The sequence below is a fragment of the Notothenia rossii genome (assembly GCF_949606895.1).
Source record: "Notothenia rossii genome assembly, chromosome: 6".
NCBI lineage: Eukaryota > Metazoa > Chordata > Actinopteri > Perciformes > Nototheniidae > Notothenia > Notothenia rossii.
The window spans coordinates 47,975,576-47,990,689 of NC_136909.1; the positions used below are offsets into that span (position 1 = coordinate 47,975,576).

General features: G+C 41.0%; 2 protein-coding genes and 1 long non-coding RNA gene across 3 annotated transcripts in view; 2 read left to right on the top strand and 1 right to left on the bottom strand.

The window, feature by feature from the left end:
- LOC307043286 (protein crumbs homolog 2-like) overlaps positions 1-15,114 on the bottom strand; it is a 37,254-nt gene that overhangs the window by 6,474 nt on the left and 15,666 nt on the right. Inside the window, exon 7 of the mRNA XM_079687646.1 lies at positions 14,396-14,561. Within this exon, the coding sequence (XP_079543772.1) occupies positions 14,396-14,561 (166 nt within the window). The remainder of the gene's footprint in view (positions 1-14,395; positions 14,562-15,114) is intronic.
- LOC307043288 (protein FAM200C-like) lies at positions 2,360-4,632 on the top strand. Its single transcript, XM_079687648.1, has 2 exons — positions 2,360-3,717; positions 3,956-4,632. The coding sequence occupies exons 1-2, from the start codon at positions 3,169-3,171 to the stop codon at positions 4,346-4,348; spliced, it is 942 nt and encodes a 313-aa protein (XP_079543774.1). The 5' UTR covers positions 2,360-3,168; the 3' UTR covers positions 4,349-4,632.
- On the top strand, positions 6,603-11,943 carry LOC307043289. The gene is made up of 4 exons (XR_013809310.1): positions 6,603-7,121; positions 7,583-7,648; positions 9,314-9,423; positions 10,060-11,943. It is a non-coding gene; the product is annotated as an uncharacterized lncRNA (long non-coding RNA).

The following is a 15,114-nucleotide window of genomic DNA, read 5'->3' on the forward strand; positions in this document are numbered from 1 at the left end:
TAAACCGCGTTACCATACAGGACTGTCTCAGAAAATTAGAATATTGTGATAAAGTTCTTTATTTTCTGTAATGCAATTAAAAAAACAAAAATGTCATACATTCTGGATTCATTACAAATCAACTGAAATATTGCAAGCCTTTTATTATTTTAATATTGCTGATTATGGCATACAGCTTAAGAAAACTCAAAAATCCTATCTCAAAAAATTAGAATAGTTCCTCAGACCAAGTAAAAAAAAAAGATTTATAACAGCAAAACACAATCAAACATTTGAAAATGTCCATTAATGCACTCAGTACTTGGTTGGGAATCCTTTTGCACGGATTACTGCATCAATGCGGCGTGGCATGGAGGCAATCAGCCTGTGGCATTGCTGAGGTGTTATGGATGCCCAGGATGCTTCAATAGCGGCCTTTAGCTCATTAGCATTGTTGGGTCTGGTGTCTTTCAGCTTCTTCTTCACAATACCCCACATATTCTCTATGGGGTTCAGGTCAGGGGAATTTGCAGGCCAATCGAGGACAGTAATGCCATGGTCAGTACACCAGTTACTGGTGGTTTTGGCACTGTGGGCAGGTGCCAGATCATGCTGGAAAATGAATTCCTCATCTCCATAGAGCTTTTCAGCAGACGGAAGCATGTAGTGCTCTAAAATCTCTTGGTACACAGCTGCATTTACTCTGGGCTTGATGAAACACAGTGGACCAACACCAGCAGCTGACATGGCTCCCCAAACCATCGCTGACTGTGGGAACTTCACACTGGATTTCAAGCAACTTGGATTTTGCTCCTCTCCAGCCTTTCTCCAGACTCTGGCGCCTTGACTTCCAAATGAAATACAAAACTTGCTTTCGTCTGAAAAGAGGACTTTGGACCACTGTGCAACTGTCCAGTGCTTCTTTTCCTTAGCCCAAGTCAGACGCCTCTTCCGTTGTCTTGAGTTCAGAAGTGGCTTGACCATGGGAATACGGCTATTGTAGCCCATTTCCCGGACACGTCTGTGAACAGTGACTTTTGATACCTGGACTCCAGCTTCAGTCCACTGTCTTTGAAGCTCCCCCAAATTCTGGAAGCGACTCTTCTTCACAATGCTGTTAAGGCTGCGGTCATCTCTCTTGGTTGTGCAGCGTTTCCTGCCACATTTCCCCCTTCCAACAGACTTTTTGTGGATGTGCTTTGAAACTGCACTCTGTGAACAGCTTGCTCTTTGAGAAATTTCTTTTTGTGTCTTACCCTCCTGATGGAGGGTGTCAATGACGGTCCTCTGGACAGCAGTCAGATCAGCAGTCTTCCCCATACTTGTGATTTAGTTTACTGAACCAAGCTGAGTGTTTTTCAAGGCTCAGGAAACCCTTGCAGGTGTTTCGAGTTAATTAGACGATTCAAGTGATTCGTTGAACACCCTACTAGTATACTTTTTCATGATATTCTAATATTTAGAGATAGGATATTTGAGTTTTCTTAAGCTGTATGCCATAATCAGCAATATTAAAATAATAAAAGGCTTGCAATATTTCAGTTGATTTGTAATGAATCCAGAATGTATGACATTTTTGTTTTTTTAATTGCATTACAGAAAATAAAGAACTTTATCACAATATTCTAATTTTCTGAGACAGTCCTGTATCACTGGTTCTCAACGGGGGCGGTACCACCCCCCAGGGGGCGTTCAGAGAACATCGGGGGGCGCTGGAAGCAATATTTTTGAAAGGGGGGCATTGAGGTGTTCTTGGGGGGCGTTCACGCATAATGTCTTTTTGTCATGAAAAACGCTGGCCACAGCGTCTTTTCCTGTACAAAAAGCAGCTGTCAGCATCTTTTGTTGCTATAGGAAACCACAACTCTGCTTGCGATTGGTCAGCTGTCAGCAGTGTTATTACGGGTACGTTCGTAAATGCACGAACGGTCAGTCCGCTCGGACAACCCGTCTGTTCCGCCAGAGCACCCAGCTGTGAGCGCTCAGAGCGCAGCGCTCTGGACTGTGGAACGGGGACGCTCGGAGCGCTCTGAGCGCATTTACGAACGTACCCTACAAAAAGCAGCCGGGAGCGGACCGGAAGTCGTTGTCATTTTGGGATCGCGACTGTTAATAATCTGTGTCACTTTGTTCAATTTTGATATGTTTTGATATGACAAATTCCACTAACAGATTCGAACTAAGTGGTCAGTTTATGAAAATAATACCCGTTTCTATGTCTGCTACGACATGGAAGAGCTGGCTAGCCAGGCTGCTCCACACAGAGCTCTGTTTGTTCAAAATTACAACGACTTCCGGTCCGCTCCCGGCACGATGTCTTGTCATGTCACCAGCTAGCCCTCTAGCGTTTGCCGCCATATCGTGACACTACCCCCCCCCCCCCCCCCCCCCCCCTAAATATTAGCATCATAAAACAACAAAAATCATATCACATCAGCAAAATGGCCGCGAAAAAAGATAAAATGCAGACAGTACTCTATTGAATATCTTAGCTATGGCTTCATACCGTCTCCTACCAATGCACAGCTCCCAATGTGTTTACTTTGCGAACATGTATTTTCCAATGAGGGAATGAAACCCTCACGTTCAAAGGAGCACCTTACCAAGATCCACCCGGATAAGGCAGATAAGGAGCGTCCGTTCTTCCAGGCCCTCAAAGAGAAACATGGTAGGAGCACCATCAGCAGTCTCTTCGCTAGGAAGACCACCCAGACTGACAGCGGGCTAATAGCGTCATATAACATCTCCTTGCTGATAGCCAAATGTGGGCAGCCATTCACAATCGGAGAGAAGTTGGTACTCCCTGCCATCAAAGAGGTCATATCTACTGTGATGGAGCGTGATCCCACACAGGTGCTGAAATCCATCCCACTCAGTAATGACACCGTAGCACGCAGGATTGATGAAATGGGCGATACAGAGGAGCAGCTGTGTGCCATCCTGCGGGAAACTCCATTCAGCCTTCAGCTGGATGAGACAACCACTTCTGACAACAATGTTCTGTTGATGGCCTATGTCCGCTATAGCACCTCCAACAGTCAGGAGATGGCTGAGGAATTTTTATTTTCCAAATAACTGGTCACAGACACCAAGGGCCAGACCATTTTTAATGCACTGGATGCTTATCTACAGGAGAAGTCAATCCCGATCAACAACATCCTCGCATGTGCTACTGACGGTGCCCCTTCCATGGTTGGCAGGTACCGTGGCTTCACCACTCTGCTGAAGGAGCAGGTCCCGCATGTCCTCACAGTCCACTGTGTCTTGCACCGCCACAACCTTGTGGCCAAATCTAAAAGTCCACCTCTCCACGACTCTCTCAATGTTGCAGTAAAGGCAATAAACAAAATAAAAGCCCACGCCCTGAATAACAGATTGTTCCGACAGCTGTGTCAGGAAAATGATGAGACCTTTGAGCGTCTTCTTCTCCACACTGATGTCCGCTGGCTCTCAAAAGGAAACTGCCTTGCTCGTTTTTGTGAGCTGTTTGACAGCATCGTGGAGTTCCTGGAGGAGGTGGATGCAGCTCTCGGGGAACAGGTGTCATCCAGCCGCTGCGACATCATGTACCTCGCAGACTTCTTTGGCAAAATGAATGAAGTCACGCTGAAGCTCCAAGGAAAAGGAGTTACTCTGATCCAGAGCAAGGCGGTCATCCACAGTCTCACCTCCAGGCTGGATCTATACCGGCAGAGCATAGGCAGGAGGCCGTTTGCTAATTTCCCGCTGTTGACCAAGGTGATCTAGCCTAGGCTACTAAATAATGATAATAATAAATAATACATGTAATAAATGTAGGCTACTCTATGCAACACTATATTTGTGTTCCTGGTTAGTATAAATAACTTATGTTCTGAATGTATTATGAGAATAAAGAAACATCAATTAGTAAACTAATTCGCAATAAAATAACCAGTTTAAAATCGGATGGTAACATTCTGCACCGATAACAATTTCCTGGTTATACTCATTGCAGGTGTCTGAGGCTCTTACCGATGAGCGCCTCCTCATTTACACAGACCACCTGAGGATGGTGAATGCTGACTTGAAGATCCGCTTCAGAGATCTTTTGGACCTCGATGTTCCCACCTGGGTGGTGCAGCCCTTTCAGGCGGACGTGGCGGAATGCGAGCCAGCAATACAGGAGCATCTCATCGAAATCCAGAGTGACGATGAGGCCCAGGCTATTTTTCGCACCTTTGGCTGGGGCAACATGTGGGTCAAATACTCTCAGGGTTACCCGGCTCTCTGGGAGAAAGCGAGGCTGCTTCTTCTGGCTTTCCCAACCACATACCTCGTGGAGCAGGGATTCAGCCAGGTCCTCCACATGCAGTCCAAGTACCGCAATCGCTTGAACTTGACAGCCTAAGGAGCACTGCGACTGAAACTAAGTTCTCTGCAACCCGCAGTGAAGAAACTGGCGGAGAACCACCAAGCGCAGGGCTCACACTAACCTTCCCCCCCCCCGCAATTTGGCGAAATGCAACACCTTTCCGACCTGCTAGTTCTGTAGGCCTAATGTACAGTTTTGTAGCCTACTGTTTGTTCTGCACTGGACATGTGTGAAATTGCTGCTGTTCCGTAGCAGTCTGTTTGTATTCTCTGCTCTTGTCTGAGTTTGTTTAACACTCATAAATATCATTTTTATTCACATTCACATGGCTTTTCTGCTCTCTGGTAAACTAATGATAATGATATTCCAACTGCCCAGTTAAATCAAATCTATTATTTGGCATTCAGTGACATGCTTTTTAAATGAAATAACACAGAATATTAGTCAACATTAATATTCAGGGAAGAAAATAAGTCTACTTTTTTTGATGGGGGGCGGTAAGAGACCTGGATAATGGACAGGGGGGCGCTGGCCCAAAAAAGGTTGAGAACCCCTGCTATAGATACTACCTCAGTTCCTCACGAGTCTAAAAAAGAACTCACGTCAACGCACGTAAGCAACGTGGGCGCCGAGTGAGCGCCCTCGTGACCAAAATATTTTACGGCGCTGATTGGCTGAAATTATGTTTCGGTGGCACAGTTTACGATTGAGACTTTTGCTACGTGCTGGTTGCTGCTGTTTGGCTCGGGGGCAGCGCCCTGTAATGATAAACTAATGCCAAGGGCAAGGCCAGGCAGGAAACATGTGACTTATCAGTAACTTTAGACATCGTAACACAATTTTAAACAAGATTTTATTGTAGATTATACATTTTACTGATACCAATTGTATGATATTTACCTTGTTCATTAAAAATAAAAAATATAAAATATATATATTTTTGAAATATTTTTTTTTGAAATATTTTTTTTTTTATTTAATATTTATTTAATATATTTGTTTGTATGTGGGAAGAGGTGGGGCGGCGCCCCTATGGGCCGGCCGCCACTGTCAACAACTATATGGTTGTAATCGCATGTTATCTTGTTTTGGTTGCAGTTTATTTTGCAGAATCAGTTTGGGTTTCCTTCTCATATCATAATATTGATAAGGATAAACAATGCCAGCGGAAAACATTCATTTGAGCAGGAACAAATGGCGTTAAGTAACAGTGTTGATTCCTCCATCTTCCTGACATTAGATGAGCATGATGACCATGCGTCTTTGGTGTGCATTTATCACATTAAGGTACATTCTTATTTTATGACCTACTTTAAACACTTAAGAGAGTTCAATTTTCATGGTTAGAAACGCTAAGGCTTTGAAATGATATAGGAGTAAAAATAACCCTGATGATGTCATCATCATTTCTAATACGCACCATAGGGCTTTGGGGCTTTAGCCAGTGGTACAATTCAGGGATGTTGAACTGAAAGATATCATCATAAAGTTGCAAACGATATCAAGTTACATTTGGGTATACAAAAGTGTTTTTGGAGCTTGATCTCCAGTCTATGTGCCTGCTCATAGAATCCTACAAGGTTAGGTTAGAAATGTAAAGTACGGGTCCCCAGCACATAGAAACTGCCCAATTAGCATAAGTTGCGTTCATTAGCAATACATTGCTTTATAACCTATGCAGACAAAAGGTAGGCCTACACTCTAAAAAATGCGGGGTTATTTCTATAAACACATTGCTGGGTTCATTTGGCTGGGTCATAATTATGGGCTATTTGGGTACTGTAAATACACTGATGGGTTGTTCATGCTGGGTCAAAGGGGTTATTAGGGCTTCAATTGCAGTTGAACACCTGCCTGGGTTATTTTGAACCGAGAGGTTGCTTTATTCATTTTCCCACTTCTGAATCATTCTGGAACCATCTTTTGGTCATTTCTCACATCAAAACACATTGAAAAAACTGATTGACCCCTTATAGATGTTACATGTTTTAAGCCTTTTTTAATAGATTTGAATGTGTTATTGCATCCTTCTTATCTGTTTTAATTAATCTTAACATATATTGTCACTGTTTAAAATTAGCTGATTTCATTCATTTAAAAGTAGCCTCATTAGAAAAAAATATGTACAATTTAATTACCAAATATACTGTCCTGTCTGCGCATGTGCATACACAAGCAGCCCGCCACTTTTCCCTCCATTTCCATTGGGAATCGGAAGGACCGGACTGCCTGCGTAGCTCTGCTGTCGTGAGGTGAACGTTCTCCAGGTTATGGCTAGAAAGGACCCGTCTTGTGTAAAACTCTCGCGAGAGTTTGGCTGAATGTCACATGGCTGAATGTTTACGTTTGGCAGGCAGCCTTTCAGTTACGATCGTTAACATCAGTGGGCCACAGCAACTGATGATGAGAAGCGAAACTATCTATTAATTATGTCAATTACAGGAAGTGTGATTGTTGAAATAGGGTGTTAGCGGTCTTGCTGGTGTTCAATTAAGAATGACAACACTGTAGATCACCAACACTATGGTTTATTTTTTATTCACAGGCAAGTCAACGTTGTCGCAGTAAAAGTCCCAAGATAGCTCCTGGTGCAATAAAAGGTTCCCTTGCAGCTTTTTACTATTATGTCTGATGTTTCTCTATTAATATTGCTGCTGCATTAATGTGTATGTTGCATCATGTTACTGCTGTAGATGTGTTTCCGAGCCGCTCCGATTACAACGAGAGTTACAACGAGAACGTGACGTCATATTTACACTAGACGGATCCTTTCTAGCCATGACCCGTTCTCCACGGCTCTCCGTTTTAAGTAAGTAGCTCAGCTTTGGGTGTATTATATTATACTTAAACAGGTAGCTTTATAGCTAACATTAACGCTATCGACTGTGTGTTTTGACAGATTAACATTAGCAACTGTTAGCCTACTGTTAACCTTGCTTAGTTGTGTAGTAATGTACACACACACACACACCCACCTACAATGAAAGAATTTAGAAAAACTTCTCCCTTCCATCAAGTGCAATAACGGTTGAGCATGTAAGGACACACAAGCAATTTGTCTAAACATTTAGCAAAAGTGCATCACATCCAGTCATATTTAGACTCTATTTAAAAAAAAAAAAAAGACGTTACATTGTTTGTCACAAAGAAATTTGTAGGATTTTGAGTCATTGGCCTAACACAAGTTAGTAATCATTGGTAATCAATTAGCTTTTTTCATTTACCATTATGATTAGTTTTAATTTCTGCTCATCTTTATTTTTATTGCAGGTTTTGCTATCTGATGTTGGTGTGATGTGGAACAGAACCTTACTCACAATACTCCATATTGATGAGGTAAGTTATATATTTCACATGGTGAATGTATGGTGAAATGCCTATTTACTGTACAGATCAAGCTGATACAGAGCAACATGATCATACATTTGAAATGGTGTTTCTGTCCATCTGATAAGTCCAATATTCACTAACTTTTAGCTCTGTTTATGCTCTCCACCAACTCCTTAGTAAAGTATTTGGCTCTTTAGCTGCTCAATGTTCCGCTTTCTTCACCAGCTATTCTCTAACTGTCTGTTTGATTGTCTGAAGAAAACAGCTGCTGCTGGAATTGGGGTTTTCACTTTATAACTCAACATTTGACCCATTGTCAATTAAAAAAAGTATTAGCAAGGTTTAAACAACCATACAGCTTACAAGTCTAGTTTTGATTCCTTGCAATTACCTTAGATTAATAGAAATACTGGTTAGAACACACTGTACACCAATACACATAGGACAAGGACTTGGTTAATGAGGAGGTAAAAATTAGAATCTATCCTTTAATTATATAGAAGATACAAAATATCATTACACCAATGTCTGAATGTGCTCTTTGTCTTCTGTCGTTTTGTTTTTGCATATCAGATTAGTGTTGTCACGATACCAACATTTTGGTACCGATACCAAGTCAAGAATTGCGATTCCGATTCTTTTTCGATACTTTTCTTAAAAAAAGGGAAACAGTCTTAAATTTAATTATTGCGCTTTGTTTCACACCAGAACCATAACCATAACACAAACTTTTAAACAATGAGAACAATAAACAAAATAAATGACAAGAATTCGTATTAAATAAAATTAAGCATCATCTCAAACAACTTTTTTGTTTTATAAAATATAATTTTTTAAATATTTTATTAACATGTACATGTCATGTAACAGTAATATAAATAATTATTGACAAAATGTATATTGCAGATGTTAGCCACATTGGTAAATTAGCTAAAAAGATAGCCATATTAGACAGTTATCATTGCCATTAATTGCCTCGTCAAACTACGAAAACGTTCGTTTGTCACAAAATAAATTACACTTGTTTGACTTAGATTTGAGGGCATGGGCTTGAGCATGATGTAATTATGTTATCTATCACATTCGCTAACCTGTCTGTCTTTAAATTCTTTAAACAGCTCTGGATGGCGGTCGGCGGGTGCTTAGCCAAGTTTGATGTGTTGCCTCCCTTGGTTTGCAGGGATCTAAAACATTTCTTACAGACAGGCCTCGTGGTGTCCGTAGTCTTGCCCTCACTGTCAGAGATATAGCTCAAATACTTCCAAATTTCGCTTCTGGTGTCTTTTTTGTCAACAAGCCGAGGCGCAGCGGCAGTTGCACTCCCACTTGCAGCCATGCTTCTCGTTTAGTTTTCTCACATGCTCTGGCAGCTAGCGCGTGGCCGCGTGCACGAGAGAGGGGAGGGACTTAGAACGTGCTTGAGAGGGCAGGCACGGCTGCAGTGCAGGGAGTTGAAGCAGAGCGCTGAACACACATGGCTCTTATTAAAATGGCGCTTTCTCACCGGAGTACTTTTCTCCGTCATTCTTAAAGTACCGATACTAATGAAACGGAGGAATCGTACCGTTTTTAACGGCAGGGTATCGCGGTACCTTTCAAGTATCGGTACACCGAGCAACACTATAACAGATACTGAATTCCAGCGCATAACAACTATCCCACTTGAAACAGCCTTCATGGCGCAGTTGGACAGCCATCTACCTCAGCTGACATCTGTCTTCCAGAAGAAGGGAGGAGTTGTTGGCCAGAAATTAGCCAAACATCTGGCGATCTTGCCAAAGGTAAATGTGTGTATACACTGTTTTATACAAATTGTCATATACTCTAAGGAGCAATTTTATGAATTGCACCTGTCCAGTACCGTATAGAGCCCCATTTGCCTCACAACAGCCTGGATTACTTGCCAGGTGCAAGAATGTAGTATATGTTAAGTTATTGTAATTGCATTTGTCAGTCACATGTAGTGTTTTAAGATCCTAGTGTCAGGCATCAATTGTAGATAATTATGTTTTACCTTATAAGGAGTATTAAGGTTGAGAATATTTATATGAATGTTGATATTCATCAACAGACTAAAGCATTTCAAACCATCAGCTTGGTTCTTTATACGATGAGGTTGGCTTTATTCATTATTTTTCTTACTGTCCAATGGAAAGACCATAATCAACGATGTCTTGGTCCATCTGTCAATCCTCTCTGACTTCTGACACTCAGCACCAAGCTTATTGGTTCCTACGTATATCTTTAAAAACACCTCACACATATTTAGTTTGATTCAGAAATATATACAATATGACCAGCTTTGTTTTAAGGGACTAATAGGTATGTGAGCAATATTACAAAAAATGTATACGATAAAGTATGTCATTAAAATTACATATATTGAATAAATGCATGTTTTTTCTTTAAATATACAGGACATCGAAGGAGATGACGTTACCAGAGACCTGCAGAAATCTACCATGGGCATATATGTCATCAACAAGGAGGGTGGAGAACCTGGACATTATGACGACGTTGGGATTTTTGTTGAAGGACTAGTCATTCTGGACAACATTGGATCTGTAGCCCGAGCTTGTGCCATCATGCTGGGAGTCATCTATACACTGAACATGGCTTCCCCCAAAGAGCTAAGGTACTACTATGAATTCATTCAGAAAGTGCTCTTGCAAATGGATGGTGAAAGGCTTTCCCCTAAAGTCCTTGGACTGAAGAACATAATGGACTGTAGGATTTCTTCAGCCGCTCTTGTGAACCGATGCCATTTAAAAAAAAACACCAGTCAAACCTCAAAGGTTGGGAGAAGAATGTGGAAATGTTGATGGACTTGGAAGACATGTTTCATGTATTAATGTGAGGAAGGTTACATCCTCCTCAGCTGTTTAAGTCACATGCTTCATGTTACGTCAGGATTTATTCGCTAAGTCTGTTTCCACTGCACTTTGCTGTCATGGCCTCCACCTCTGCCTAGTCTGATTTCTCACATTCACTGTGAAATATAGGCTACAGCAGTGACCACCAACTAGCGGCCCGCGGGCCACATCCGGCCCGCCAGACATTCTCATCCGGCCCGCACGACGGGGGTGACTGTGGCGTTGGCGAAGTGGTTACTGCATTCGCTCCCCACCCATTTTTGTTTTTACAACGTCTCGTGAGTAAGGTGCAGTACCGGAGTCCAACAGAGAGGCAGGAGCTGCGGGACTGTAGCCTAGAAGCAGGGTTGGGTTGTAACGGAATATATGTAACGGCGTTACGTAATCAGAATACAAAAATCAAGTAGGTTAACTGTATTCAGCTGGCGTTACCTTTGAAAAACGAGTAATCTGATTACAGTTACTTTCGTAAACCTGAAGTGAATACATTTTGGAATACTTATTGGAATTATTGGTGGAAAAGTTTCCTCACAAAATGTAATATTCATTACCGGCAGAACTGTGTGCACACTGCACAGCGCTGCAGCATGCCTGAGCCAGAGAGAGAGAGGTGCAGCGTGTCTGTGAGGCCCCACCCCCGCACGCAGATGAGAGAGAGAGAGAGAGAGAGAGAGAGAGAGATCTCTTTTAAAATATATTGAAAGTTAGAAACGGAGATGGTTAGATAAAATGTGCAAGATAACGTTTATGTAGCATTTATTTATTGTCGAAATGATGACATTTCATAACGGGATCAAATCAAATTGAATGGCCTGCTGCTGCTGAATGCATGGGGCAAGTGACTGGACACATTTTAAAAAGTTATTACATCGTTTCAGATAATAAATAATAATGATAATTCATTCTATTTAGGGGCGCCCTTTCAAAGCACCCAAGGACACCTCACAATTCATAACATATTCCAAGAAGGTTTTAAGTAGGGCTGCAACGATTAGTCGACATAATCGACGACGTCGATCATAAAAATTCGTCGACGCGGAATTTTAGTGTCGACGCGTCGTATAAAAACAATCAGAGAGCCGGTAACGTTAATTCAAAACTGCGCAAATGTTCAATTTGTAACTGCAATGCACTACAGGAAGTGCTGGGGGCAGTATACTCTCCATTGTCTGCCATGACTGCATTCTGTACTAACAACAAAGAAGAAAGAATACGAACGATGGCGGAAAGGAGAGAGAATGAGGGTGATGAAGAGCTCCAAAAAAGCGAGACCGGAGAGTTCGAAAGTGTGGGAGTATTTCACAGACGACAAGCCAAAGAAGTCAGTGAAATGCAGAATTAGTAAAGGGGAATTGGCATTCCACGGCAGCACTACAGTGATGCACGAGCATTTAAAACGCAAGCACCCTGGAAGCCGTGAGGACTGCTACTTTGATCATGGGTAAGTTTGAGCAAGTTAGCCATAGTCATGTTTACGTTAGCTTACATGTTGGAAAACAGAACGTCTCATGGTTAATGCTTGCTAAGCAAACGCTATTTCAGTTATGTTGAGGCTGCGTGTCCACCAACGAGCTGCTAAACAGCGCCAAGCTTACAGCGTAGTAGAGCACACTAGAGCTTTATGGACGCTGTAATTAATTCCAAACTTAAAATAATAATTAACAAGGGTCTGCGAAATGACAAGAATAAAATGCGATTGAATTTGTATTATTTATTTTGTTTTCATTAAGATTTTTTTGTATTTATGTTATTCAAATACATTTGATTAAACAAGTTCAAAGTTCAAATTCAAATGTTTCATGAGTCATTATTTTAATTTTCTATGGGATCATGTTATGTTAAGGCAGAGGGACTGGACAACAGGGTGACATTCACAGGTGTGCAGACTTGAGGTAAAACATGCACTGGAGCCCGGAAAAGGAGCCGTGCCCACAGGAAGCAGAGATGGAGGCTGTGACAGAAATAATCGTTAGATTAGTCGACTAATCGAAAAAATAATCGACCGATTAGTCGACTACCAAAATAATCGTTAGTTGCAGCCCTGGTTTTAAGACAGTAGAAAGAATGCAGTCCTGGTGATGTTTTTTATGTGGGGCGCAGATGAGAGGGAGCTGTCCAGAATGACACCAAGATGTTGTGTTTGAGTTCTTGATAAGCCATTAAAACAGTAAAATAAGTGTCTCCTGTACACCAAAACATACCCATCTGTTATAGAAAAAGAAAGTATTCTAAAAGTAATCTGAATACGTTTTTACTTAAAAGTATGTCTACTAAGTGTAGACATACTTTTTTAAGACACGTAACTGTAACTGTATTATGATTACTTTCAGAGCATGTATTCAGTATTCAGTAACTGATTACATTTACAAAGTAACCCTCCCAACCCTGCCTAGAAGTGATCCTTCCTTAGCGTGAAGAGTCTGCTAAGCTTTATGCGGTACGCAGTACCTGAGTGTGCTCCATTGTGGACTATATAAAAATCGCTGGCCCGCGATAGTGTCTATTGGCTACATTTTGGCCCTTGGACAAATGTAGTTGGTGATCCCTGGGCTACAGTATGTATGAATCAGAATCGTTATGCACACCAGATTGGAGGCAGCAGCTTGTCCATTTGAAGGGTTGGAATTCAAACGGATGTAATATTTTTTTTTATTTGTATTGTGCTAAAATGCATTGTTCTTTTATAGTGGAAATGGAATGTTGGCGATTTGCCAAAGCTGTTCAAATTATCAATAAATGCATTTTTTATATATATATATATATACGGTGTGTTTGGAGATAATTCATTACACTATTATACATTATTATATTATATTTATTCCAACAATATAGTTAATTTCAATCACTAGCTTGGGTCAAATAAACAACCCAATGTATTGTTTATATTTAACCCAGTGATATAGTTAATTTCAATCACTAGCTTTGGTCAAATAAACAACCCAATGTATGGTTTATATTTAACCCAGTGATATAGTTAATTTCAATCACTTGCTTGGGTCAAATAAACAACCCAGCACATGGGTTTAAATGATCCAGCTCAGCACATGGGTTATTACAACCCAGCGTGTGTTCTGTCCTATAGTGACTCAGCAGCTGGGTTATGATTGGGTTATTTTTTAACCCAGTAGTTTTAAGAGTGTAATTACTTACTTGCCGATTTGGACAATTTTTGAATAGTTTGGTGGGTTATTGAGGATGCTGAATCAATTTCTGACATTTTCAGGATCCAAAATGGCAGTATAATCAGAAAGAGGCCATATGTGTAGCATCCATCAGTTGTATGTGCTGGGGACCCCTTCTATACATTTTTAAAATAAAACTCTGTGGTAGTAAACATTTCTTTTTTGAAATACAAGTGATTCAAAAAGCTACTGATGAGCCGTGATTTGAAATCCTTCTGTAATTAAACATGATGTGTTATCATGATCACTGGAAAAAGCAACTGGTATCTGTTTATCAAATCTGTTGTCAGTGTCTCATGTCCCTAGTCTCTCCTCTGCTTCCTGTTACCATTTTGTTTCTGCTTCTTGGGAAAAGCCTCAACCATCATTTATATTTATTCATTTACAGGGACAGTGCACATTAATAAACATTTGTGCCAGAGTTAGCCAAGAGGCTATTTTCCATCTGTAGTCCCTGGACAATCTATCTATATATTTGTTTTTTCTGTATTTTAGTAGGATAATCTTTCTGCTAGCTAAGACTCTTTAGGTCGTGGTGTTTATTTACTTTCTAAGGATGGCTTTAAATGGCCTTTCAGAAATGTTTCAAGACTCTACGTCTAATTAAGAAATTAAGAGCTAAAAAAATGAACGTGGCCTGACCTGACTCCACCTGTCCTTCCCTGATAAAGAATGATTTCAGGCAAAGGATTACTTACACTCATACCCATCCTGCAGTTCCACACAGCGCACCCTTTCAGAGCAGGGGTGGTCCACGCACCACAGGCGGGTCTCACACAGGAGGCCAGAGTACTTCATGGAACAGTTGCACTGGAAGTCATTCCAGGTTATTTGACACTGTCCACCGTTTAAACAGGGCTGATCCTGTGCACAGAAAAACACAAACAAATGGATTTGATGATTACCTGTAAAATCTTTCACCTGATGCGCCGGCAGAGATAAAAGCTGCAGAGAGGATTGAGGGGTAACTTACAGATCAAAGGAACATAACCAGATCAATGTTAATAGGGTTGAGGCGACCCAGCTATCAGACAGCTCTGCAAGGCGCTAACAAAATTAGCATTTTATCAGAGTTAGAGCTACACACTGGCAAAACATAATAGTGTTTATCTGGGGATTTTTACTAAAACTGTTAGCCAGACAGTTTTGTCAGTTACTGATCTTTGGATAACATGCACTTTTTGCTTTATCACATAATGTAGCCCTGCTAAAATGGATCCAGAAGTGGCAGGATAGGTTTGTCTGTCAGTCAACCACTTACCAAACTGACATTTCTGAAAAATGTAAGCTGCGATTATACGATAAGATACGATACAATAATACTTTATTGGTCAGATCAAGTCTGAAATTTGACTTGCATCACAGCAGCTCCATGTGTAACATCAACATCAAGACATGAAAAACAAGCAACACACAT